This window comes from Podarcis raffonei, chromosome 7, assembly GCF_027172205.1.
Source record: "Podarcis raffonei isolate rPodRaf1 chromosome 7, rPodRaf1.pri, whole genome shotgun sequence".
Classification (NCBI taxonomy): Eukaryota; Metazoa; Chordata; class Lepidosauria; order Squamata; family Lacertidae; genus Podarcis; species Podarcis raffonei.
In genome coordinates this window covers 23,390,896-23,415,315 of record NC_070608.1, presented here as the reverse complement: position 1 = coordinate 23,415,315, position 24,420 = coordinate 23,390,896, and the positions used below count along the sequence as shown (strand labels likewise).

At 40.4% G+C, this 24,420-nt stretch overlaps 1 protein-coding gene across 7 annotated transcripts in view; it reads right to left on the bottom strand.

Annotated features, from left to right (window-relative positions):
- Window positions 1-22,769, bottom strand: part of RNF19A (ring finger protein 19A, RBR E3 ubiquitin protein ligase) — a 36,110-nt gene extending 13,341 nt beyond the window's left edge. The window contains exons 1-4 of one of the 7 annotated variants that reach the window (XM_053395533.1): window positions 22,423-22,765; window positions 21,764-21,848; window positions 18,517-18,666; window positions 3,657-4,437 (exon numbers count right to left, since the gene is read on the bottom strand). In XM_053395533.1, coding sequence (XP_053251508.1) covers window positions 3,657-4,252 — 596 coding nt within the window. In that variant the 5' untranslated portion in view covers window positions 4,253-4,437; window positions 18,517-18,666; window positions 21,764-21,848; window positions 22,423-22,765. Of the gene's footprint in view, window positions 1-3,656; window positions 4,438-18,516; window positions 18,667-21,763; window positions 21,849-22,021; window positions 22,290-22,422 lie in introns of those variants that run through there. The other 6 variants (XM_053395532.1, XM_053395535.1, XM_053395536.1 and 3 more) reach the window with 6 other exon arrangements.
- Window positions 22,770-24,420: the final 1,651 nt, after the last annotated feature.

Here is a 24,420-nt window from a genome sequence, read left to right as displayed (position 1 = left end):
TCCTCCAGCCAGGCAACAGCAATTAAGGAGGATGCAGAGCAGGGCTGATGAAAACTTTAACTTGGAAAGGAGGCATAGCCTAGGGAGAGTCCCAAGGGCCAGTGCGAAAGGTCTGTGGGGCTGTGTCATTCCCAGATTCAACATACTAAGCAACAGCACAGCACAACAACAACGGGGAGGAGCAAAGTTCTCTGATCTTTGCCCTGGGAGCCTGTGCAACTGTGCCAAGCCATGGTTTGGCTTAGCATGACATATGAAGCAGGCCACTCACAGAACTTACTAGTCAACAAAAGAGAACTGATGCACCGTATATTAAAAATCAGCACACTTCTGGGTGCAGACTGTTTATATCGGGGTGGGGTGGGGAACCTCAGGTCCAGGAGCTAAATGCAGCCCTCCAAGCATTTCTATCTGACACTTGGGACTAAGCCCAGCTCATGCCACCTCCCCAGACTATACCAGCCCTACTCTATGCCTACCTTGATACCTTTTGCCTGGCTGGTTTTTGTGTGGTTGGAATGTAGCTGAGCTCAAAGAAGTAAGAGTCATCCATAGCCACATCCATGTTTTGTCTCTGGCCCACCAATTACATGCTTCCCTCAGAAGGTCACCATATAGTAGCTCTCACAATGCAAAATGCTCCCCATCCCTGGTTTATATTATTGCTTTATTTGTCATCTAATATCTTGCTTTATATCTTAAAATATTTTTAGACTTGGCAGTTTTTTGTTTTTAATGCATGTATTGTCTTTTCGGCATTCCTCTTTCAAGAAGGAAAGTGGATATTTTTATCCCAATCTGTATTGGATATGTAATTGTTCTTATATGTGCAAGTGTTTTATATATGTTTTTATTGTATTGTGAAATAGCTTTGAGATGTTTCACAGGAAGTGGCTTAATAATAACAACAACAATGATGATGCAGAGCCCTTTAATTACAGGCTTGACCAGAGTGACATGCAACCCAGCCATGCAAAACCAGCTCCCTCACCACTCTTGTAACACATGAATCATTTCTAACAAAGGAATCTATATGCAAGGTCACTGAGAAGTAAATACAAGTGTGTTCAATGAAGCTACCTACCAGAAAAGTGTATGCAAGATTGAAGCCTCAACTTAGGACACAAAACTGAATCTGAACATTACACAGGACTCAGTAGATTAAAAAATAAAATAAAAGGTACAATCAACAAAAAATCATTTAAAATGAAAAGTCACTCAAATAAATCCATAGCATTGTGAATCAAGGAAAGGGGTGGTGAACAAAAACCTAATGTATTCTATCAATTCTATTTCTCAAGGAGTTCCTCTTACTGTTTAACCAAAATCTAGCCTCCTATAATTTTAGTATTTTCTTGAAGATGTGTAGTCTTCTCTTGGAACATGTTCCAACACATGGTTTGGAATCTATAGGTTTCCAAGTTCATAAATGCTGTAGTGGGGCAGAGAAGGACATTCAAAATAGCTACAACGTTGTCCAGAAAACTGGCAACATCTCAAATTAAAAGAATTTTATGCTCCATACTTTTGGTCTAGGTTTGGACTGATAAGAACAAGATGATAAGCGCAAAGCAAGAAAAGCAAACCATGCTTCTGCAATGTTTCTTTCTAAATAGGACCACAATCCAAATTTGATTCAAAGCCAATACTGGAGAACATGCAATTACTGTCATTTGAACTACTGAAGAGCTGAATTTTTTTTTAGTTATTCAGTCAATCAATAGATATTTAGTAATTACTATCCAACATATGCAGAAGTGAAAAAACATACTCATCTGTTATTCTCCATGGAAAACCAATTACTTCCCTACTACCAGCTCATTTTCCATGCTATTTTATTTACAACATCACTATACTTTTTCTCACCAGCCACCTGTTCCTAGCTACACACAATCTTCTTGCTAACATGATAATGCAGCACTTCAGGTCACAGAATAAGTATATACTTTTAATGCAAAAAGTGCTTGGCTTAATGACTTCATGGATACTAATGCCATGTATACAATAAACACGAACGCTTAAATTGGTCTAAACCACAGAGCCTAGGGCTTGCCGATCAGAAGGTTGGCGGTTTGAATCCCCGCAACGGGGTGAGCTCCTGTTGTTCAGTCCCTGCTCCTGTCAACCTAGCAGTTCAAAAGCATGTCAAAGTGCAAGTAAATAAATAGGTACCGCCCCGGCGGGAAGCTAAACGGCGTTTCTGTGCGCGGCTTTGGTTTGCCTGAAGCAGCTTAGTCATGCTGCCACATGACCAAGAAGCTGTCTGTGGACAAACGCCAGCTTCCTCGGCTAATAAAGCGAGATGAGCACCGCAACCCCAGAGTCCGCGACTGGACTTGGGGTCCCTTTACGTTTACCTTTAAGCTGAAGTTATTGTTTTGCTAAGGATTAAAATCATCTAAAAATCAGCAGAGGACGTGGTATTTGTCATTGTATCTAATTTGTGCTGGTTGGCATACTGTTGTGTAAATTTTGTGTAGGAAGGTTTGTATGGTTTAAGATAAGGCAAGTTCAGGGGGGAGTGAAAGAGGGATGGAATGTTTGTGTGTGTTGTGTGCTGAATGACAGGGTAGCTTATGACAGAATAGGTATGTGTCTGGGGAGTGACAGTTGGGTTTTGGAGGAAGTGAGAGTAGCTGGTGTGGGTGCTGAGGAGTAAGGGGTAGAGTAGGTTGGATAGGATACAGTTAGGAATAGAGGTATAAGCACATGTTAAAACATAAAATAAATGAACACCGTTATTAAAGCAAATCCCATAAAAACCCTTTATATTCAGCTTTTACTATACTAATGAAGTTTTGTTTGTTCCAATCACATTTCATATTTGGCCAAGTTATCACAGCTATGACAAAATAAGTCAGAGATAGGTGTTTATATGATAGCAGCAGAATAACAGCAGTTAGGAGATTGCTTGAAGTTTGAGAACCCAGAGCTGGGAACCGAACAAGGCAACCGAAGGCGGGGAGAGTGGTGAGAGGAGCTTTACCAAGCAAAACAGTGATTAGAATGAAAAGTACCCTCTTGCTCCTCCCAAGTAGTGGGCTTGGAAAGGAAAGAATATGACAAAGGGTACACTTGTTCTGGCTTAATGATGACAATTAAATGTGTTTCCTTGAATATTAAAACATTTGCAGCTTAGGAAAAAGTATTCTAGCATCAAGCAGCAACAACAAACTGGTTTATGCTCTCTTATACTGAATTTCTACTGGCCGCCAATATTTGGGGTATTAAAACTGCCAATGCCAGGATGTGTAACTACAAAGTTAACTTCTTTATTTTATAAAAACTTTCACAATTTACACTCAAGAAACTGCTAGGCTTCTTTTCAAAGTGTATTAAAATATTTCTATTTTATTTTAAAGGAACTAAAGTCACTCCTTTAAACACTCTACAGTGTGAAATAACAGTGTTTACCAGAATAAATCTGCCTGTCTGTTCTTTTACTTTGTTTCATCTATGCCATGAAACAATAAGGACTACTTAGCACAACCTGAGCAATATGAGGGAGGCACAAAACTTCAAATGTTTAAATAGTTACAAATTAGTAGACAATTAGAGCAATTTAATGAGCTGAATAATATATTTCAGAATGATGACAAGATCCATGTGCTTCATTAGAATGGGTAGGAAGGGGGGGGCTGGAGATAATAACTTACCCACAATCAGGAGCAGGACACCACCTACAATCAGGGTCTGCCACAAGCCATCTTCTAAGCATAAATTCTTCATATTTTTCCATCAATATGTCATCATTTAATATCAATCGAATATCATGGGGATTGAATCGCTCAGAGCACTCTGGACAGCTGATATTAACTCTGCTCTCAGAGATTTCTATCCGGAGATACTGACGTAAGCAATCCACACAAGATCTATGGTGACAAGTCATTATTTCCGGAAACCTCTCCTTGGAGTGTCGCAAAAGGCACAAGGGACACTCCATGAAGTCTCCGCTCTGTTTGCTGATGATGGTTGTTCCATTGTCAGAAGACATATAGGCAGAGAAAATAGAGTTCTTGTCCATACACATTTCCGAATGTATGCTTTCAATACTTGCAATGCCATCCACACCTCCGTTTATATCTCTGGACTTGCGTTTTGTATCCCTTTTTCTTCGAAAGAGAGACCCCAGTGAAATCCTTCTTTTCTTTGGTGCCTTTTTAATTGAAGGCAAGCTTACAGAGGAGGCAGAAGATTGCAAGTCTCTATCAGATCCCATTTGCCGATGTAAACTCATGGCTAAAACATTCATCAGAAATGGATCAAAGCATGTGTACAACACTGATCACTTTAAGGAAAAAATGCCTATTGAGAAGCAGCAAACTTAGAGGTCATGTTGGGGAGGGGGCTAAGTCATGTTATACATGGTCGGGTCTGTCTTCTTCACATACAAAATTCTTCACAACATACAATTCCAGGAAACTCTTCACAGCAATTCTACAAATGAAAGGGAAAGACAAGAGACAGATTAGCATCACATATATTCAGGTTCTTTGTTGTTTTCAGAGGACTTGTATTACTCTGCTAACTCCTATTACAGCTACCTCATCAACTAAACCTCCACCTTGTTTGCTTCAGCCACCTGTGCACTTCTGTCAATTAGCAAGATATAATCAAGGGGTGGACCTTTTTTTTTTACAGTTTAATGATTATACTACAGTTTAATGAGATATATACAACAAAAAGAAATAATCTAACAAGGAGAATTCCTTGGGAGTTTTCCATTCTGGTGAAATTGATGCATTATTTAAGAACTAAGGAAAAAAAGCAACATAACTTCATGGCAAGCTAGAATCCTTTTATTATCGTAGCAGCTTAATATGCTTTGAGTTGGGGGGGGGGAATGTAAGACAAAGGGACACAAATGCTGAATATGCCAAAAGGCGATATCCTATACAGGTGGTAGAAGTGCACAAAAGGGGGGGGGGGAGAACTGGAAAATGATTGTTAATCACACTGACAATCCTCCCAAGTTATAGATGCATTTAAATCCAGTATTTTATTGAACTCTTACAAGGGAGATACTGTTATTGATAAAGCTGATAAAGAGCAAAGGAGAAAAATAAGAACAACCATACTCCCCCGTTAGATAGCCCAACTGACCCTGAGTGTCGTCTTGTTCAGGCAGGACCATGGAGAAAGTGAGTAGAACCAGCTGTAGCTAATAATGGACATCCAGTTACAAAACCAGCACAGGCAAGCTGCAGTGGGTGTCACTGGCAGGGCACTCCTGATAGGGAGACACCGAAAGAGAACTCTCCCCTTTGGCCTGTGCATTTGGGGTTGCAACAAGGGTGCCCTCCTGCTGGTTGGGTTTCTATTTTCTGTGGTGTGTCTGTGATGTGGGTAGAAAATGTCTGGGGTTATTCTTTGGTGAGAGGAAGGAGTACCAGGGAAGGGTGTGTGCAGTTCCACCTATCCTTGGGTGAGAAATAACAAAATGGGTGAGAGCCAGATTGCTATGCATTTCTTTTGATAGTTTACAGTTCTGACAGTGCATAGTCAACTCCTGGTGATTCTGCATACATTTTTAGCAGACACAGTAGAATGATTGGTCACAGCAATGTGGCGAATGAGAGGGAGATATTGGAGTAACGGAGTGGATAATGTATTTTTAATGATGGATGTGTGTGAGTTGTGGAAGTGAAATGGGACGAGTGATACGGATGGGTAGGTGGTAGTACATTATTTGTATTTCTGTAGAAGGGAAATTGAGAATACATTTAAAATAGAATCTGGAGGTGAATATGCATGTATTACTGGGATGAGTTTTGCTTATTATGAGTAAATATGTCCCTTGGTAATAAGAGTGAAATTGTTTCCAAAAAAAGTACTACTATGTTTTGCTTTAGGGGGAAAAGTTATTATTTTATTTTGTATTCTAGTTCTTCAGTTTCATTGTTTATAAATATATTTGTTACTTTTGTAACCCCCTTAAGACACTTTCTTGGTATAAAATGGTATATAACTCTATCAAATAAAAACTTGCAATCCAAAAAGCAGAAGACACACAGCTTCATATTTTCCAATACTTCCCTCTTAAACATTACCGTTTTGGCCACATAATCAACAACACTCATATAACTGAACAGGAATCAGAAGACAAAATGCTGGTTATTAGGAAAGAATGGAGGCATTTCTTTACAACAGCTATGACCAGGGCTTTTTTGAGTCAGAACTCACCAGAACTCAATTCCAGCACCTCTCAGGTAAACACCGTTGCCACTGAAAGAGCAAAAGAGGCGTTCATGGTGAGTTCCAGCACCTCTTTTTCCAAAAAATAGCACTGGCTGTGACCATAATAGAACATCAAGATCATAGAATCTTAAGAGTTGGAAGGGACCCCAAGAGTCAGCTAGTCCAACACCCTGCAATGAATGATGATAATGCTTCTTTCCTGATGTAGGACTAAGCCATGGACTTCTGAGAGCATATTGACAGTTGGAATGCAACAGAAGATTCAGCTTAGGGCACAGCTTTCCAAACTGTGTGTTGTGACATGTTAGTGTGTTGGCTGCAGTGTTAGGTGTATAGTATGAACGTTCCCCACGCTCCTCCCAGGACTGGAAAGGGGTTAGTTTAACCTTCAGTTTGCTAGTAAAACTAAATTACTGTGTCGCAAAATGATGCATGTCTAAAAAGTGTGTCACCAACATGTAAAGTTTGGAAAGCTCTGGTTTAGGGGGTTGAAGGAAAAGGGGTACATCCTAGGAAAGAAACACTCCTGTAACTAAAGTGACTAAGGTCTAGCAGTTCAGAATAAAAATACAGTGGTACCTCTGGATGTGAACGGGATCTATTCCGGAGCCCCGTTCGCATCCTGAAGCGAACGCAACCTGCGTCCGCAGGTCGCCACTTCCGCGCATGCGCGTGACATCATTTTGAGCATCTGCACATGTGAGAGCGGCGAAACCTGGAAGTAACGTGCTCCGTTACTTCCGGGTCGCTGCGGAGCGCAACCCGAGAATATTCATCCCGAATCATATTTAAACCGAGGAATGACTGTAATGCAAAATTAAATACTATAAATTTAGAGCACAGTGCTTTGTTTGTTGTTTTGATTATCTCTTTAGCTTGGTTGACTTTTGTGCACAATGATACAAATTTGTTATTGTTAGTTAAAAAGGAGAATTTATGCCTTGGACAAACACAGTTCCCACGTTTTTATTCTCAAGGCTAACAGCTGCCATAGCAACAACCCAAGTTACCTTTGTATATTTGAGGAATACATGGTAATGGAAAGAAATTCTTCAAGCAGTTGAAGTGGGCTGGTAATACCAGAAAGACTGTACTCAAACCCACATGGTGTGTTGTCATACATATTAACATTTTAAAATTCTGTTAAATCATTGGAAAGTAATGTTTAAAATCTGAAGAAAATTGAGTTTCTTATTAAGAGATCAGTTGTCACTAACAAATGGTCTGGTAGTGGCATTTTCCAAATAAAAGTGCTGCAGTGGGAAAGGCCCAGAGAAATCTAAATTGGGACTTGGCCCAAATTCTCTCTCTCAAATTATTCTATGGTTCACCAATGTGCTATATATTCCTTAGGCAACAGCTACAAAGGAGCTGAGAAGTTGCTGTTAGACAAGTTCATTTGCCAGTCATCACTAATTATTCGGCAACTTCACACTTCCTCTCAGAGAGCTCATTCCCAGCTGATACAGAAACATACTTTACTTAAAGCAGAAGCATATATTTAAAACTTTTAATTAGCTGGCTGTACATTTAAAGTCTGACTTTCATTTTTTCTTTCTGTAAAAGCAGTTGAACAGGAGTGTTGTAAATTACTTTAATAGGGCATAGGCCTAGAACATTTTTTTTTTAAATAAGCCCCTCTTAAGTATTGATATTTCCTTTCCCAAGTTATTCCATCTAACTGTCCACCCCCATATCTAATAATTGAGCTGAAATGAATAAATGTGGCTGGAAATGTACGGTAAACGATGTACAAAATTAGTAAAGTAAATGTATGTATCAAAGTTATTGTTGGCATTAGCATTACTACAGATACAGCATTTGTTTTCACTTTTAATGCTTCAGCAAAAATGAAATAAATGTTTTACAATGCATGCAAATATGAAACATGATTTACATGAACTGTGATTAACAATCCTTCAAGGCACTTAGCAGGGAAAGTTCCACTATTTATGCATCATCAACTAGCCGTTGTTGTTGTTGTTGTTAGCAATTCCAATAGGCTCACTTTTCTTTATTACTTCATACAATATAGTATGAACTAGCACATATTAAAATTTAATTTGCACCTATTTCCATGATGTGAAATATGAATCTCCCTCCCCCACACCATCATATATCCTGCAGAAATAGGCCACAGCTCCGAAACCTAGAAGCTTTTAAATGCTGCCCAACTATAACACTGGCATGAACAATAAAAACATTAAGAGTCAGGGCACCATAAAGAGTAGCAAATTTTAGTACAGTATAACAAAAGCTTTTACAATCTGGAGTCCACTTTGGCTGACGCATGAAATGATCTCTTAAAATAGACATGTGGGCACCTGGGTATAGATAGGGGGGGAAACATAGTTTTTACAGAGGGTCAAAAGGCCAGGAAAAGGCAGGGGTAGCAGTAGATATTAGGGTGTGTGCAAGGGCTTCAAAGATTTGCCCTATATATCAGCACCTGCATTTGTAGTCTGATATTTTTTTGAGTCACACTTTGTTCTGTAGTTCAGCTTCTGAGCCACTCTGAATGAAATGAACTTCTGTGTTTTCCCATTCACTATAATGTGGAATCTATAAAATGGCCATAGTCCTCCCCCCCCCTTTGGCTGAAGTGGATGAAATTTATATACAAAGGTGCCCCTCCAGAGTGGATTAAGACTTCCAAATTGCAGACAAACTGCTACAGAGCCTCAAAGGAATGTAGGATATTTTTTTTGGGGGGGGGGTGGAACTTAACTGAAACTTTTAACCTTGCTAGTTTCAGCACCTGCATATTCCAGGCAGGAAACTAGGACTCCAAATCAATTTAAGCATCAGGGAATACAAGAGTACAGGAGACAAAAGGCATTATTCAACTTCATACAGAAAAGAAAATTAGCACAGAAAGGGGAAGAGAAACTGAGAAAACAGCCCCACCTAATTTGTGAAATATACATTTTAAACCCAAGGATGGGGAGAGATAGAAGAACACCTTGTTGATATTTAACTGAGCTAAATAGTAGATATCACATTCTAGCTGATTTGTTGAAAATTTTTAAAATGTAAACTAAGCAGCACTAGAAAATGGCTGAATGAAAACAGGTTTTCAACATGGAAAATTTTGAACAATCTTCAGAAGGTCACCATAAAAGTTACTACATATTTGGAAGTCAATACTGAAATCACCACACCCTTAGCTTATATTTTCTATACTATGTTTGCTGAATTTAATCTTTACCCTGAACAGTATTTTTATAGGTTTTAACTGAGAGGCCATAAACTCAGAGAACACAAAAAACAATGTGTGTGTTAACTTATGATGTATTAAAGAATGAGCACAGGATTTCAAACGTTGTCAAGCACTTTCATTAGGATTCCGTGTATGACCAAACACTGATTGATGTGAACGCTGCCACTGTTGTCTGGTAATGCATACACCTCTGGTCATTACTACTGTAGGTAGTATACAATCAATAGCTACAATTAATTTATTTTGGGGGTCTCTCCTGCTGAGTAAAGTGAGCTGAATAAAGCTGCAACATACAGCTTGGGTAAAGAAAGTTTGTTTTTGCTAACCCTGCAGGAGACAGAGCCAGTGAATTGCCCGACTCTCAGGAGCCTACAATTTATTCCATTCACTTTGTAATAATATATTCTCTCTCACACACAGTTAATGTAGTCTAATGTAGCCAGTGTGGTGTAGTGGTTAAGAGCAGTGGACTCGTAATCTGGGGAACCGGGTTCGCGTCTCCACTCCTCCACATGCAGCTCCTGGGTGACCTTGGGCCAGTCACACTTCTTTGAAGTCTCTCAGCCCCACTCACCTCACAGAGTGTTTGTTGTGGGGGAGGAAGGGAAAGGAGAATGTTAGCCGCTTTGAGACTCCTTAGGGTAGTGATAAAGCGGGATATCAAATCCAAACTCTTCTTCTACAGTTACAATTAATTTTGTTTGTCAAACACATAATGCTGGTGTTGGTGCATCCCCTGGATAACTACCATTTGCTGGGCAACTATCACTCTGCATTGTGACAAGCACATTGTTACTCCCCTGCCCTTGCACAGTCTCCCTTGATGGGTCTGTACCCATGCTGTCCTTGGAGTTATGCTTGGTGCAAAGATCATATTTACTGTATTTCAAAGTGAAAGACAGTTGAGTCAACAGAAGAGTCAGTCCTTTCATTTTCTGCTAATCTTAACCCTCTTCACATTTCCAAAAAGATGCGAGTGCCTAACAGCTTTTAAGGTTTTGGAAGAACCTGCCAATTCTTCATGTTTGAAAGATACAGCAAGTCTTACCAAGAAAATATTCGTTATTGAGAAATTACTTCCAGTAAACGGGTAAAATGTAGGCCATATTAGCAATCTTGTCTTCGAACTGCTTGCATTTCATAAAACTATCTCAATAGAGAGGGTAAATAGCTAGCAAGCATACACATTTTTAACACAATAAAATTAAATGCAGTCTCATAAAAAGAAAGGGATAAAGTGCACTTTTTCAAAAAAAAGCAAAGAAGAGGAGAAAGCATCTAAATGATTTTGTGTGTGAAGAACTGGTTTTTTTCCACAATTTGAGCAAGTCCTGTTTTGGATTTCCTATTTTCCTGGGGAATTATATATAAGAACCTACAACACTATAGGTAAAAACTGGATATCATACATCTTCATTGCAAGCTTTAAACCACTTAGGTATGCTGAAAAACAGGGACGCGGGTGGTGCTGTGGGTTAAACCACAGAGCCTAGGACTTGCCGATCAGAAGGTCGGCGGTTCGAATCCCCGCGACGGGGTGAACTCCTGTTGCTCGGTCCCTGCTCTTGCCAACCTAGCAGTTCGAAAGGACAAAAGGTGCAAGTAGATAAATAGGTACCGCTCCGGCGGGAAGGTAAACGGCGTTTCCGTGCGCTGCTCTGGTTCGCCAGAAGCAGCTTAGTCATGCTGGCCACATGACCCGGAAGCTGTACGCCGGCTCCCTCGGCCAATAAAGCGAGATGAGCACCACAACCCCAGAGTCGGTCACGACTGGACCTAATGGTCAGGGGTCCCTTTACCTTTACCTTATGCTGAAAAACAGAAAAAGAACTTTCCAGGGGAAATTGTTTTGTATAATTAGAAACCATTTTAAACATTTCCATCTCAGCTTTCCATAAATTCGGGTAGCTAACAAAGTGCATATATGTGTAATTTCTAGAAGAGTTAGCTTGACTGTCGATTTAAAAATATATATTCATGAATTGTTGATTCAGGCTTGTTTTAAAGGACTAAACAGGAAACCTCTTCAGCAATTCAACTATATCAGGGGTAACAACCACAGCCCAGGTCAGGCACACAAAGCCATTTTAAATGGTGCCCAAACCCTCATTTTACTCAGCATTAGGGCACTAGGCCAGGGGGATTTTTCACCCACCCGTGCCACACAAGTTAATTGAGATTGTTTCCTCATCCTATGCGAGTTAACAGTGGGTGCAAAGGCACTCCCAGGAATGCCTGGTGGAGGAAATCTCACACAGCAGGGAAGGAGGGAAAGTATTCAGCCCATTACAGTTCTGGGGCCTGTGAAGACATAAACCTCTCCCAGCTAGCTTAGTGCTGTGATGAGGAACTTGCTCCATAGCGAGGCTGGGCTGAAAGGAGGGGCTTAAATCTCCAAATCCAGCCCAGTGCTATGAGGAGAATGAGCATGGCTTGTCCCAGCATGTGTTTGTGGTGAGTGTGTTTGTGTGTATAAGATATGTGCACTCTGTGTGTACGTTTGTACACACACACAATATGTTTGATGGCCACTTTGGCCATTATGACTGCTGGAATGCTGTTCACAGAGGACTGACCAATCTTGAATGTGGCTGTGAGACTGAAAAAAGTTACCTCTCCATAGACTAACTAAGTCCAATCATTTTTTAAAGTATCCAATTAAATAGAGTGAGGAAGTCATGGGTAGTTGTGTCCCATTGCTGGCTATGCCTCTGCTTATGTAGTACAAGATATAGAAACTGATTAACCATTTCTGCCATTTGTATTTGAACATTACAGCTGACATGATATGAAATTATATTTAATGTGCCTTTTTTAATAGTCTTCTTTAAAGTTTGATGCAAATTGTTAGATTTCTTACTTGCCCTTCAACATGAGGTTCTAGGGTTGGTTGCAATAATTTAAAGTTACAATATTTTAAAATAACGAATTACAATTCAGAGAGAAGGTGTCAAGGGCCAAGGTAAAGAGATGTCTGGGAGATGTGGCAGTGGTCTTTGACCATCCATAATCCGTTTAAATCTCCAGAGCACAAATCTGTTAACACTATCAGAAAACAGTATTAGATTAAAAAAGAAATAATCTACCAGAAAACATTATAAGATGCTTTGCAAGTATTTATTTATTACTAAAGCCAAACAATTGTGCTAAGGCTCTCTGAGAAAAAGGACCGTCTGAAACATGAAATGGGATCACAATACAAAGAGATAATTATCTACCAGGATATTTTAAACTGCTACTTTGTTCTTATATATTTTATGGTGCATGACTTTTGAAGCTGGTGAGTAATATCCTGTTCTCTTCTAATGTCGTACAGGACTAATGCCCGAATCCAGAGATAGCCTGTTGTTGCCTGTGACTATGTACACAAAACTATGCAACTATTCACGCATGAATAGCTTCTAGAAGAAAGTATCTAAAATTTGAGACACACTGCTGGCAGAACCAATAAAGGAGATTCATAGCCCAGGAGTTAAATGAATACTTAAGGATGAACAAAGATCAGGCCTCCTTACTTGCACTCATCTCACCATTTTCAGAGTGGTAGGTTCATAGCTCCAGTGCTTTTAGAATTTGAAAATTGGAAAATAAAAAAGGTACAGAAATATTCCCCACAATCAACAGACCTTTATAACTACTTGTAATATATTTAAAAATGGCTGAAAAATAGCTGGTTTCTGCTTTTGGCAGTGTAATAGCTGAATAACAGGAAATGGTTCAGACTACAAAAACAACTGTTAAAGTTAAAACACATGCACTGGAAAGCATGTGATTCAGCCATGAAAATAAATGATTTTATTATGGGAAGTGCTATAAATTTCATCTTCAAGTGTTGAACATGAGAAAGAATATAAGCAAGTCAGTAGAACAGAATTACTTCTAGAGTCAAATATATGCTGCTAAGCTAACAACTAAAAATATCTAGTTGCTAATATGGAAAAGTTAAGGAAGAAGTAGCCAATACTAGTTTGCCCAAAGTGAATAAAACTTTGCTACAATTCAATTTCTATTACTGGAAGATATACATTTCCTTTTTTTATATTTTTGCTCTGAAGTTAAATCTTTTTAAATAAGTGGATTCCAGTTTATCTGGAAACAATTGGTGCCACTCTGGAAAGTCCTAAGGAATAGGAAGGGAATGTCATCCACCAGTTCATACAAATTCCTTTAATCTTTTAAGAAGTGTATATTGGGTTATGTGTGATCGCTGAACTTTGAACACTATTTTAGTACCTACTTAAATCCTCACATGTATAACACTAGTAATTACAATGCATTATTGACATTATAAAGTGACTACCATTGAGGCAGTCAATGGGTGCATCAGCTCCATGGATGTTGGCAACATGGCAGGAGACAGAGCCAAGGAAGCTATAAATACATAGCTCACCTAAAAATACTAGACCAAATGATACAAAACATTATTCATTTATTCCAAAGACTTCCAGTTCATCAAAAGCCCCCAAAGTAGCTACACAACCTGCATAGAAGGTAACCTCCTAGATAACACAGATGCTCCTGGATAGGGGTGGGGAACCTTTTTCAGCTTAAGGGCAGCACTGTTCTAGGCAACTTTCCAGTGCCTACATGCCACTGGTGGATGGGGCCAGAGGTGAATGTGGGTGGACAACAAGTGTAAATTTTACCTCTGTACAGTAGGCTAGTTTCTACACACAACTTATGCCCTTCGCTATCGTCCACCTTGAGAAGGAACCACTTGAGGGTATTAAGTAGGGATGGTAAAAGGTGTGGCCTGGGGAGATTCCCAAGTGCAAACAGAGGCTAGGGGGCTGCATTTGACTCCTGGGCCTGAGGTTCCCTACTCCTGTTCTAGAAGTATTCTTCTTATGGCTCTCTATGTTATGATTGCTGCTGAAGTTCTGTTTTATGGTGTATTTGTGTTGCCATTGACTGGTTTTAAATTTTACCTGAATGTTTCAAATATATACAACATCCAAGAGAAACTTTGTTATTAAGCAGCTGATAAATGGAGTAAATTAATGGCTAAAGGCTCAAACCTTTTGGAAGGGATAAATGGCCTATTGGGGGATCAGAGCAAAGCAGAAGCAGCATGAAATTCTGAAGCCCAAAATGCCTTGGAACCTATGACCAACATGTAGTAATATGGGGTGAAAAATGTTCCGTAGGAAGTTTTCTACTACTATATTTTTCCATTTTAAAAAATGTTCCATTTCTAAAAGGACATTTTTTCCATAAAATTGTTTTAACATAATGAACTGATACAATAACAGTAAAGTTGCAGTTTCAAACATACAGTTTAATATTTTAGGTTCCTAGGAATCACAGCCTGCCTACCCTTGTGCATGCCTGCATATCCATATCTCCAGCCCATTTCTGGAAATGGGATGGAATAGTAAAACTAAATGTCTAAATAATCTAACTATCCCAAGTCAGATCCCAGTCTATTCAAGGCATTTGAAATTTTTTGAACTAAAAACTAAAAACTTTTTTGCAACTTTTTTGCAGGGCAACAGCAACACAGTATCAATTATTGTAAGGATATATGCTTCCTACAGTTAAATATTTTATTCATGATTTTCCTAGCAGCTTTAGGGGACTTTCTGGGTTTTGATAATATAAACACACTGATACTAAATGTGTTAAAAAACTCAAGTGAAAAGAGATATTGATGAAAATGTAAAATTTGCTTAATATTTAGACTCAGTAAGCCCTTGGAGATTCAAGTTTGGAACTCCCATTTCCAAAACTTTTGAACATACGGCATCATGGGTAAATATTTAAAATCAACAATTAACAGAACCACACTAGCACATGCATAAATGAGCCAAATTTTTGTATGGTATTACTGTGGGCTTCATATAGGACCCACTGATTAGCAAATAGTAACAGGTGCTGGGATCCAGGAGATACCATCCATATATTTCTAGAATAATCCATTGAACAACTGTATTCTTATTTTAGGTCCTTCAACTAGCTAATCTCTGCAATTTGTTGTTTGATTCTACTAACCAGAAAGAATGAACATTTACTTCCCAACTCATGAAGTAATGGCAGTTTGTACAGTAACTGATATGGCTTATGAAAAAGTTCTGGGCCCAATCTTTAACTAAATAATTTTGCCTAATATTCCTGCACAAAGACAGCCAAACCAAAATCTGCCTGCCTCTAAGCAAATATAATTCTGCAGTGTGTGCAAACTACATGACTGAAGGTTCGGGTTATGTTCCTGGGTTGTATAAAAGCTCTATATATTTTAATTGCTATAGCAACCATATTTATTAACTTGCTATATTTGTTTGACTGCCCAACATGTTCTCTAGAGGCTCCAAAAATTAAATAAAATGCCATATCAAGAACACAAGCTAACCAAGATGTTTGTTCAGGAAATGTTAAATTTCAAAATGGAAAACTTGATTTAAAAACCAATCCACCCTGTTTCCAGAATGTGCAGCGTCCTCCATGCAACATTTCATTTATGTAGAGCTTCCTCCCAAAGTTGCTTCTTCCTTCCCCCAATGATCCCCCTGCCCCCCCATAAGCACATTATATTCCAAGATAAGATGGTACAGAAACAGTACTATACACATGGCCATTAGAAGCATACATGTAATTTCACAATTCATTACAGGGTCATTAGGGACATGAACGCCACATGAACGCCAAGGTCTTTGTACAACATCTGGAAAAAATAACCTCTATGACATTAAGGACTTGCCAATGAGTCCTTATGGATATCAATTAGTCAAGCAAGTTTGCATGACAACCCTATACATGTCTACTCGAAATTTAAGTCCCACCAAGTTACTCCCAGGTAAGTGTATAGGATTACAGCCTTCAGTGTCTATAAAAAGAGAAAAACACCATTCCAGAGACTTCCCTCAATAATAGTAGTTCATATGTAAATACAAGCATAATAAAAATAAACAACTGAAGCATCCTTATGGGGTTAGGGAAAGGCAAAATATTTCACTTAAAGTGCAGTGACTCTCAGAGCATAAACAATGAAATACAAAGCCATTTTTACTGCGAGAGTAGTGATAATTGTTAAAGCAAAACTGAATAATATAACTGGATGCAAGAAACAATTTTTTAATAAGCTAAGATAATTACTGATATGCTAAAAAGCATAGATTAAAACTGCAGAGTGGAAGGAAAGGAGGACCTTTTTCTGCCTCCCCACTTCCAGCTACTCTCTGAAGACTGGAGACCCTCTAAAGAATATCAGGGGGGCGGGGCAGGGGAAGGACCAGAGTCCAGACCATGTGAAAAATGAACATAATATTTAAGCTGCAGTTTGTTCATTTTCAGCTTCGTATTCTTGTTATAAAAAAGTGTGCCTAGACATTCCATTGTTGCACCCATAACTTAGGTTTAAGGTGCTATTTAGCCCCTAGCTTTCGTATCTGTTTCTAACACTGCTTTGTTCTTGAAACAAAAAGGTGAACTAAATCCAAAATAAGTTTATTTTTAAAAATTCTAGACAATTTTGTCTGTTGGTTGTCCAATACATTAGGCTAGAGTAATTTTTAAATATCTGAATGCCTCAGTTTTTTCTAGTGTAAAATAAATGAAGTTACTGTACTTCTATTGTTGTGATAAAATGGAGGTAGGAATTTATATCATCTAACCTGGGTGCATTCAACTCAAAATACTGCCATCACATTTCTACTGTGACATGTAGCTTTTACTGTGCAGTGTCTATTTCAGAAAAGCAACCCCTTTTCTCTCCAAAGCAGCCTCCAGGGCACATCCTTTAAATGTACAATTATTGAAGGGATGAAACAGGAGCAAGGTGGCCATAATAATGACAGTTTTTAAAAAGGCAGGCTTACGTTGTGTTATACCTGCCAAAAAGGTAGGAAGAATTTGGTAGAATAGCTCTATGCTATGTAGATAAAATAAGCTGCTATCTAGAAATTTTCCCTATGGAAATGTACACGGAAGTTAAATATGATTAACAAGTAAAGGTAAAGGGACCCTAGCCATTAGGTCCAGTTGTGGCCGACTCTGGGGTTGTGGCGCTCATCTCACTTTATTGGCCGAGGGAGCCGGCGTACAGCTTCCGGGTCATGCGGCCAGCATGACTAAGCTGCTTCTGGCGAACCGGAGCAGCACACGAAACACTGTTTATCTTCCCGCCGGAACGGTACCTATTTATCTACTTGCACTTTAACATGCTTTCGAACTGCTAGGTTGGCAAGAGCAGGGACCAAGTAATGGGGGCTCACCCCGACGCGGGGATTCGAACGACAAGTCCTAGGCTCTGCTGCCATTTCCCAAATCATAAAGGAAGTCATCCAGTCTTTTTGCTGAGGATCTCTTCAGGACAGTATCTTTTCTCCAGGGAAGGAAGTTACACAAACACAAGGAAGCAAATAAATCCACCATATGAAAAGGTGTTATTAAAGCCCCTACTAAGTTACTTACAAGACAGAATTGTGTATTTAAATATTTTTATTAAAAATTAGACTGATTTGCAAGCATCTTACATTTCCAGGGTTGTGGCTACACAAGGCTAAGAGTGAATTCAGTTTTGTTTTCTTTCACCTATGTGCACAGGACTTTCCGCCTTCTACAGCAGAATCTGACACTGCCATAAGTAAGGACACAGAATACTGGATGGGAGAGACTTCTATATCCATACAATATTTCCTTTTGGTGATATATGCCACATGGTTTTGCTTCATGTTAAGAATGTTCCATTTGTAGGTCATAAAATAATTCTATGCCAGGTCAGATTGCCTAATGACAGATTTAGCAAAAGTCTTGAAAAGGTAGCGGCTTACATATTTATCTTGCAACTTGCAATTTAAGGAATTATGTTTATTGCATTAATGCTGTGCAAAAACTGAGCTATAAAGACATAAGAGGTTTTTGGTCTTGAGAAGTTAAAAGTGAAAGAAAGCAGAACAGCTAGAAAAAGAACAAAATGCAGGTAGCTTAGGAATCATATCTTAAATAGGAATCGTATCTCAAAAGAATGATACATGTCAAGATATAGCTGCAAAGCTTGGCATTTATTTAACACAGTTTATGTGTTTTCAATACAGAAAATAAAATTTATTAATTTATGGAAAAATGGAGTGATATATACAATGCAACTCAAGAGTCATTACCTTCTTGGAGGAAATCAACCTCCATGTGCCAGTCAGATGTACATATTAAGCCGGGGAACCTTAAAGATCATGCTCAATCTTGTAATGCTGTCATCTGTTGAATTAGTCCATTATATCTTTTGGCAACTAAGTGAAAGTGGAACTTAAGAGCTGAAATACAAACAAAAGGAGAAAACAGCATTAAGCCATGAACAATTGAAGGAATCCCCTCTAACAATACACAAAAAATGTCTTAAGCAGTAGATGCAAATTCCATAGGAAGGAAGGGAAGGGTGGACTGGAGATGGTGTAATTTTATACATCAAGGAGACCAAGCTAGATATCCCCAAAAAGGGTGGCCACCTTCACAGAACCAATATGGGTAGCAATACCAAGGGCAAAAGTGTGATTCAATACTGGGGACGTACTATGATAACCCTGACCAAAATGCCCACAATGATCTTCAGGTGGCTAATAAATCAAGAACGTCCCTAAAAGACGACCTTGCTGTAGTAACAGGAAACTTCAATTACCCTTCTAAAGACTGGATACATGCATGTACCACTTATGACAAAGAGGTAGAATTTCTAGATCCCTAAATGTGTGTTTAGGTGTAATGTGGGGTGTATGGGGTGTCAGCAGAAGAGTAGTACCCAGAAGCTGTCAGCATGTGACACATCCACAATGCTGAGAGGGGGCCCTGTAGAGGTCACTAGTGCAGCAAAAACAATGTGTGAGGCAGCAGTTTTAAGTCACCAGTCTCTGCAGCCGTAGCAGGTGCGGTGATTGTCCAGAAGTTTGACTTTACTTACCCCTGGAGACACACTCCATTGTCAAAAATGACTGTACCTAAAATAGTCGGTCATCGAATGAACCAGAGGGGCAACAAGCCTGGACTTTTACGTAGTGCTCAAGACTTAATGCAATAGGTGTTGTCAAACCAACTGGCCACAGCAACTACACAGTGCTTTCAAATTCTATATATATGTAAGTGGACAATTGCCAAAAAAATCCAACAGTCACAGCTGACTTCAAAAGAGGAAACTTCTTTAAAAAAGAGGATTGGTAAAAAGGAAGTTGAAAGGAAAAGTGAAGATCATCACATCTTTCCAGAGCACCTAGGGTTATTCAAGCTACAAGTACCGCAAACAAGGAAAGGCACCATCAAGGCCAAAGGTATGTCACCATAATTAATGAGCAGAGTCAATGAAGCTTTTAAGAGGCAAGAAGACTTTCTTCAGAAAATGGAAGCCCCCCTCCAAATGAGAACAAAAGGGAACATGAACTTTGACAAAAGAAATGCAAGCAGACAACAGTGATGCAAAAAATAATTCGAGGAGTACAGTGAATAGCTAATGAGAACACTTTGTTCTTTCACTGTTTAAGTAAATCTATCTTAACAGGCTTAGTTCAGAATTCTAACTTTACTTTTATGAATCTGAACTGATGACCAGTGATCATAGACCTCTCTCTGTTTTCAACCTAGTATTTAAAAGAGAAAAGTTATAGCTCAGTGGCCGAGCATCTTATTTGCATGCAGCAGGCCCCAGGTTCAATCACTAGCATCTCCAGGCAGAGCTATTAAAACTGCTGCCTAAAACCTCAGGGTGTAGACAACACTGAGCTGCCTTTTATTATGCCAAACTTTGGTATATCTAGCTCTATTATCCACACTGACTGGCTGCAGCTCTTCTGCATTTTAGGCAGAGGTCTCCCCTAACCCTACCTGGAGATGCAGGAATTGAACCTGGGGCCTTCTATATGCAAATCAGGTCCTCTACTACTGAGCTATATCCCTTCCCCTTCAAATGCCAGTGCCTATGATCATTCATTTTAATTTATTTCAAATTCGTAAGACTAAAGCTGGACTTCTAAACTAAGCCTGTTAGTTTGGACAAATTCACTGAAATAGTGACTGAATGAAGTGTTCTCATTCACTATTCCATCTTTCTTAACATGTTAATTAAGACAGTTAATCTGTTTAGTCAGAATCTGCTTATCATGAACACTAAATACTTTATAGTGGGTAAAAGTAAAAACTCAAATACCAGTCCTTCTACTTGCACTTTTTAAAAACAACAGTTTTTATTTTAAAGAGAGACTAACAGAACTTCAACAAGGTTCTGGGGCTATGTAAGATTAGCACATTCAGTCCTACAATTCCACAGTCCCCTCTGACCTTTGTGCAACTCTCAGTGACTTTAACTGCACTGATGTGACACACCAGTGCCTAAAAAAAATGTTTTACATTAGCAAATTCTGTGTCCACCAAGTGGAAATAAAGGTGGATTGTGGTAGAAGTTATACTATTGTCAGTTCTCCCCCACACTCTTACAATCAGCAGCATTCCAATCTGGGCACTGAAAGCACACTCTGAAGTTTTGGTTTCAAACCAAGAAACTAGCAAAAAGATCCCTCAGGCAGTACAGTTGTGGTTGCCGGTGAAATACTATGGGGAAATTCCACATTACTTCATATTGAACTCTCGCTGCAGTTCATTTGATCAGCAACAGCTCTCCTTTCATTAGACCTAAGCTTTTTAGATGTACTTCTGATGCCTATGTAGCTCTCAGGGCTTATTGTTAAAGCTCCCATGTCCACTTGTATGAAAAGGATCCCACTTCTGCAAGCTACTAAGCTGTGCTGTTATTCATTAAAAACTTTTCAGACACTGGTATCACCCAAGTCAGCCTCAAAGGAGTTCCTGGCATAAGTAGTGAAATGCCAGTGACCACCTACAGCGTGAGTTGCATTGTAGTTGCCTTTTTCGTTTTTTAAATACTCCTCCACTGAGAAATACTGTACAGTTCAATAAAGTATTTAAATATGTCAGACTGCCCTTTGAACACAAGCTTCTTTAAAGAGATTACATTTAAGGCTACCCAGCTTATTCAACCGCCCCAAAAGGCAGGATAGGGGAGGACGACGGAATATCCACATTCCCAATAAACTGTAATCCGAGGGGAAAGGGAAGAAGTAGCAGCAGCAGCAGTAGCAGCACTGCAGCCTTTATAGGACAAAAGTTAGCTAGTCTCGCCCCAATTTGGAGTGGATGTGGAAAATTTCCCCCTCCCCTGGGAGTGAACTTCCTCGTAGTTTCGGCTGTGCGTGTGTTACTGTGTCTTTCTAACGCTTTCGGTTTTACAGAAAGCCCCATTTCTGACAGAAAACGGTTCTATGTCACAACTTCTAAAAGGGGTCTTTAATAAAAATTACTATTTTTTCCACAGATTCCGCCCCCCACCCCACCCCAAGGCGGAGAATGTACCTTTGTTTTACAAGAAGGAAGTGCAAATAGAGACGCTCCGAAGCTGTATGAGAGAAACGAGAGGGCGTTTTTCCAAAGTCCTTCCCTCAGAAAAAAAAACACAACTTATTGGGGTGTGGAAGCGATCGAATATGGAGTTTCCACCCCCCGAACCCCACCCCGAGTTTCTCCTCGGACTTTGCCCGCGGAGTAGATGAGGGTTTCAAAGTCTGTCCAGTACTGCCCCCCCCCGGGGGTGGGGTGGGAAAGAGAATTTACCCGGCGGCTTCGGAGAACAAGGCGGGCCCCACGGCTGGTTGCTGGCCTCCCCCCTCTGGCGGCCCAGCCGGGGAGCTGAGGGGAGACAATGGCCACGATGACTTCACCCTCCAGCAATGCGAGGAGCAGCAGCAGCAGCAACGGCCGCCGCCGACTAATCCCCTCTGAGCGCCCGTGAGCGGCGGCCTGGGAGGGACCCCTCGGTGGAAGCCTCCCCCCCCCCGCTTCAGGCGCCAGTTCGCTCGGGGAGCCACTCCCGCCCGCCCGCTTCCCTGACGGGCGGCTTCTTCGGGGACCCCTCCGCCCCCCCCCCGCGACCAACTGCCGACACCTCGAGCCCTCACGGCAGAGGCCCTCGGAACGTCAACGGACACCCGCCTGTCCCTTCCCTTCCCCAATACCTTTTTAACTCCGCCGAGGCGGCAGCAGCAGCAGCAGTCTCCCCCTCTCCACCCGACTGGGCCCGGCCCGGCCCCGCGCAGGAAGTGCCTGTGAGGAGGAAAAAGAAAGCGGAGCGTGTGAGGGAGGCGGGCGGGCGGGCGGGGGAGGCGCAAGGCGAAGCGAAGCTACCAGGCCCCAGGCAGGGCTCGGGTTGGGCTTTGCCCGGCCGGGAGGAGGCTTCTTTCCGCCTCTCTTTCTCCCCCTACTGAGATCACAGACGAGGCGGGGCCGCCGAGCGGTTGAACCCGGTGTCCGTCCCGCGGGGGAGGAGGGAAGTCTCGTGGATGTGAGGGGAGAAAGGGGCAGAAGGAGGCGGCATTTTTATCCCCGCGCCTTGGAGGGCGGAAGCTGCTCCTGGTTCCTTTACCTCGCCGACACCTGAGAGGTAGCAGCCGCGCTGCTCTGCCAGGGGATTAAGCTCACCTGACGCTCGCACACCCGGAGTCTCAAGGACTAGGGCTGCAAGCTCCTCCACGTATCTGCGAGTAAGCTCCATTGAATTCAGTGGGGTTTACTTCTGAGTAGGATTGCTCTAGAAGAGGTTTTATTGCGGCGTGTGGCCCACCCACCCCCTTTTTTGGCACTGGAACCCACTCCTGTCACAGTCTGTTAAGCCTTGACGGTAGGTGCCCCCAAATTATTATTTTTAGTTATTTACATAGTAATTTAGGCTTTATTTATTGCCTCCGGCATTATGTCAGCTGAAAATTAGTGCACTTTTAAAACATGGGGGGGTGCTCTCCTAAACATATTTATGCAGAGTTAGACGTCTTCCCCTAATAAGTGTGCTTAGGCATCCATGGGAAAAGCTGGATTTTTGCTTGGTATGCAACTTTTATAGTATTCCTGGGGAAGGAGGATTTAGCAATCTAATCCAATGTAAAACAACCTAGTAAAGTATAAGATGCCCTATAATACATTGAATTAGAAGAATAAAAGAAAACTTATCTTACTGAAGAATGATGTGTAGTTTCTTTTATAAACTTTATACTGTAGAGTTATTTTCCTATTTTCTAGTAATAATGTTGAATTGGACATTTTCACAAAGGTTAAACTTTGGTCTTTAAATATTTAAAAAGAAATAGGCGCTTTCCTTCTCCACTGGTTTATACCCAGATTATAGTGTGTTCCAGGATGCAGATAGGTGTTCCTATGTTTCAATACAGCTCCACACAGAAAAAGATAACATGCCAGGGAGAAAGCTGAACTGAGCCATTCTCCACACAAGGGAGTTTTGTTTTAAAGAAGAGCATTCAAGTAAGTCAACTTCTACCTGTTTTTCCCAGCAAGTACTAGTCACTGGATTCTACTGGATGGATTTTACTGGACCTTACAACTTTTGGAAAATGCCCTTCAGTTTTCTTGAATGGTGTTCCATGGTTGCTATGGGGAAACTGGAAATGCTGGTATGCATATAGTTTGAAATACTGTATATGTCTCTTTTCTTTCTCAATCACACAACTATAATTACCGTATTTTTCGCTCTATAACACGCACCCGACCATAACACGCACGTAGTTTTTAGAGGAGGAAAATCCGTAGGCATGCCACCCGTAGGCGTTCCCTCCATAACACGCACAGACATTTCCCCTTACTTTCTAGGAGGAAAAAAGTGAGTGTTATGGTGCAAAAAATACGGTAATTACTCTCCTCTCTGCAAGGCTGAGTGTCGATGTGGGTGAGACAACAGAAAACCCAGTAGTTCCATCATCCATAAACCACCTCCTCACACCCACATTTTCTCAGAAGTGCACTTTAATTAGTTTATAAACCAGTAGTAAGTGTATTTATTATTGGTCTGCGCACTCATAATTTATGAGTAAATCTCAGAATAATTTTCTTTTATACTTCCAAACAGGCCATACTACTTCATGCCCACAGTGAAAGTGTCTCAAAAATATTTTGTAAAGTTGTTCCACTTGTTGATTTTAGTTCACACACCTTGTGTTTCCTCAGTA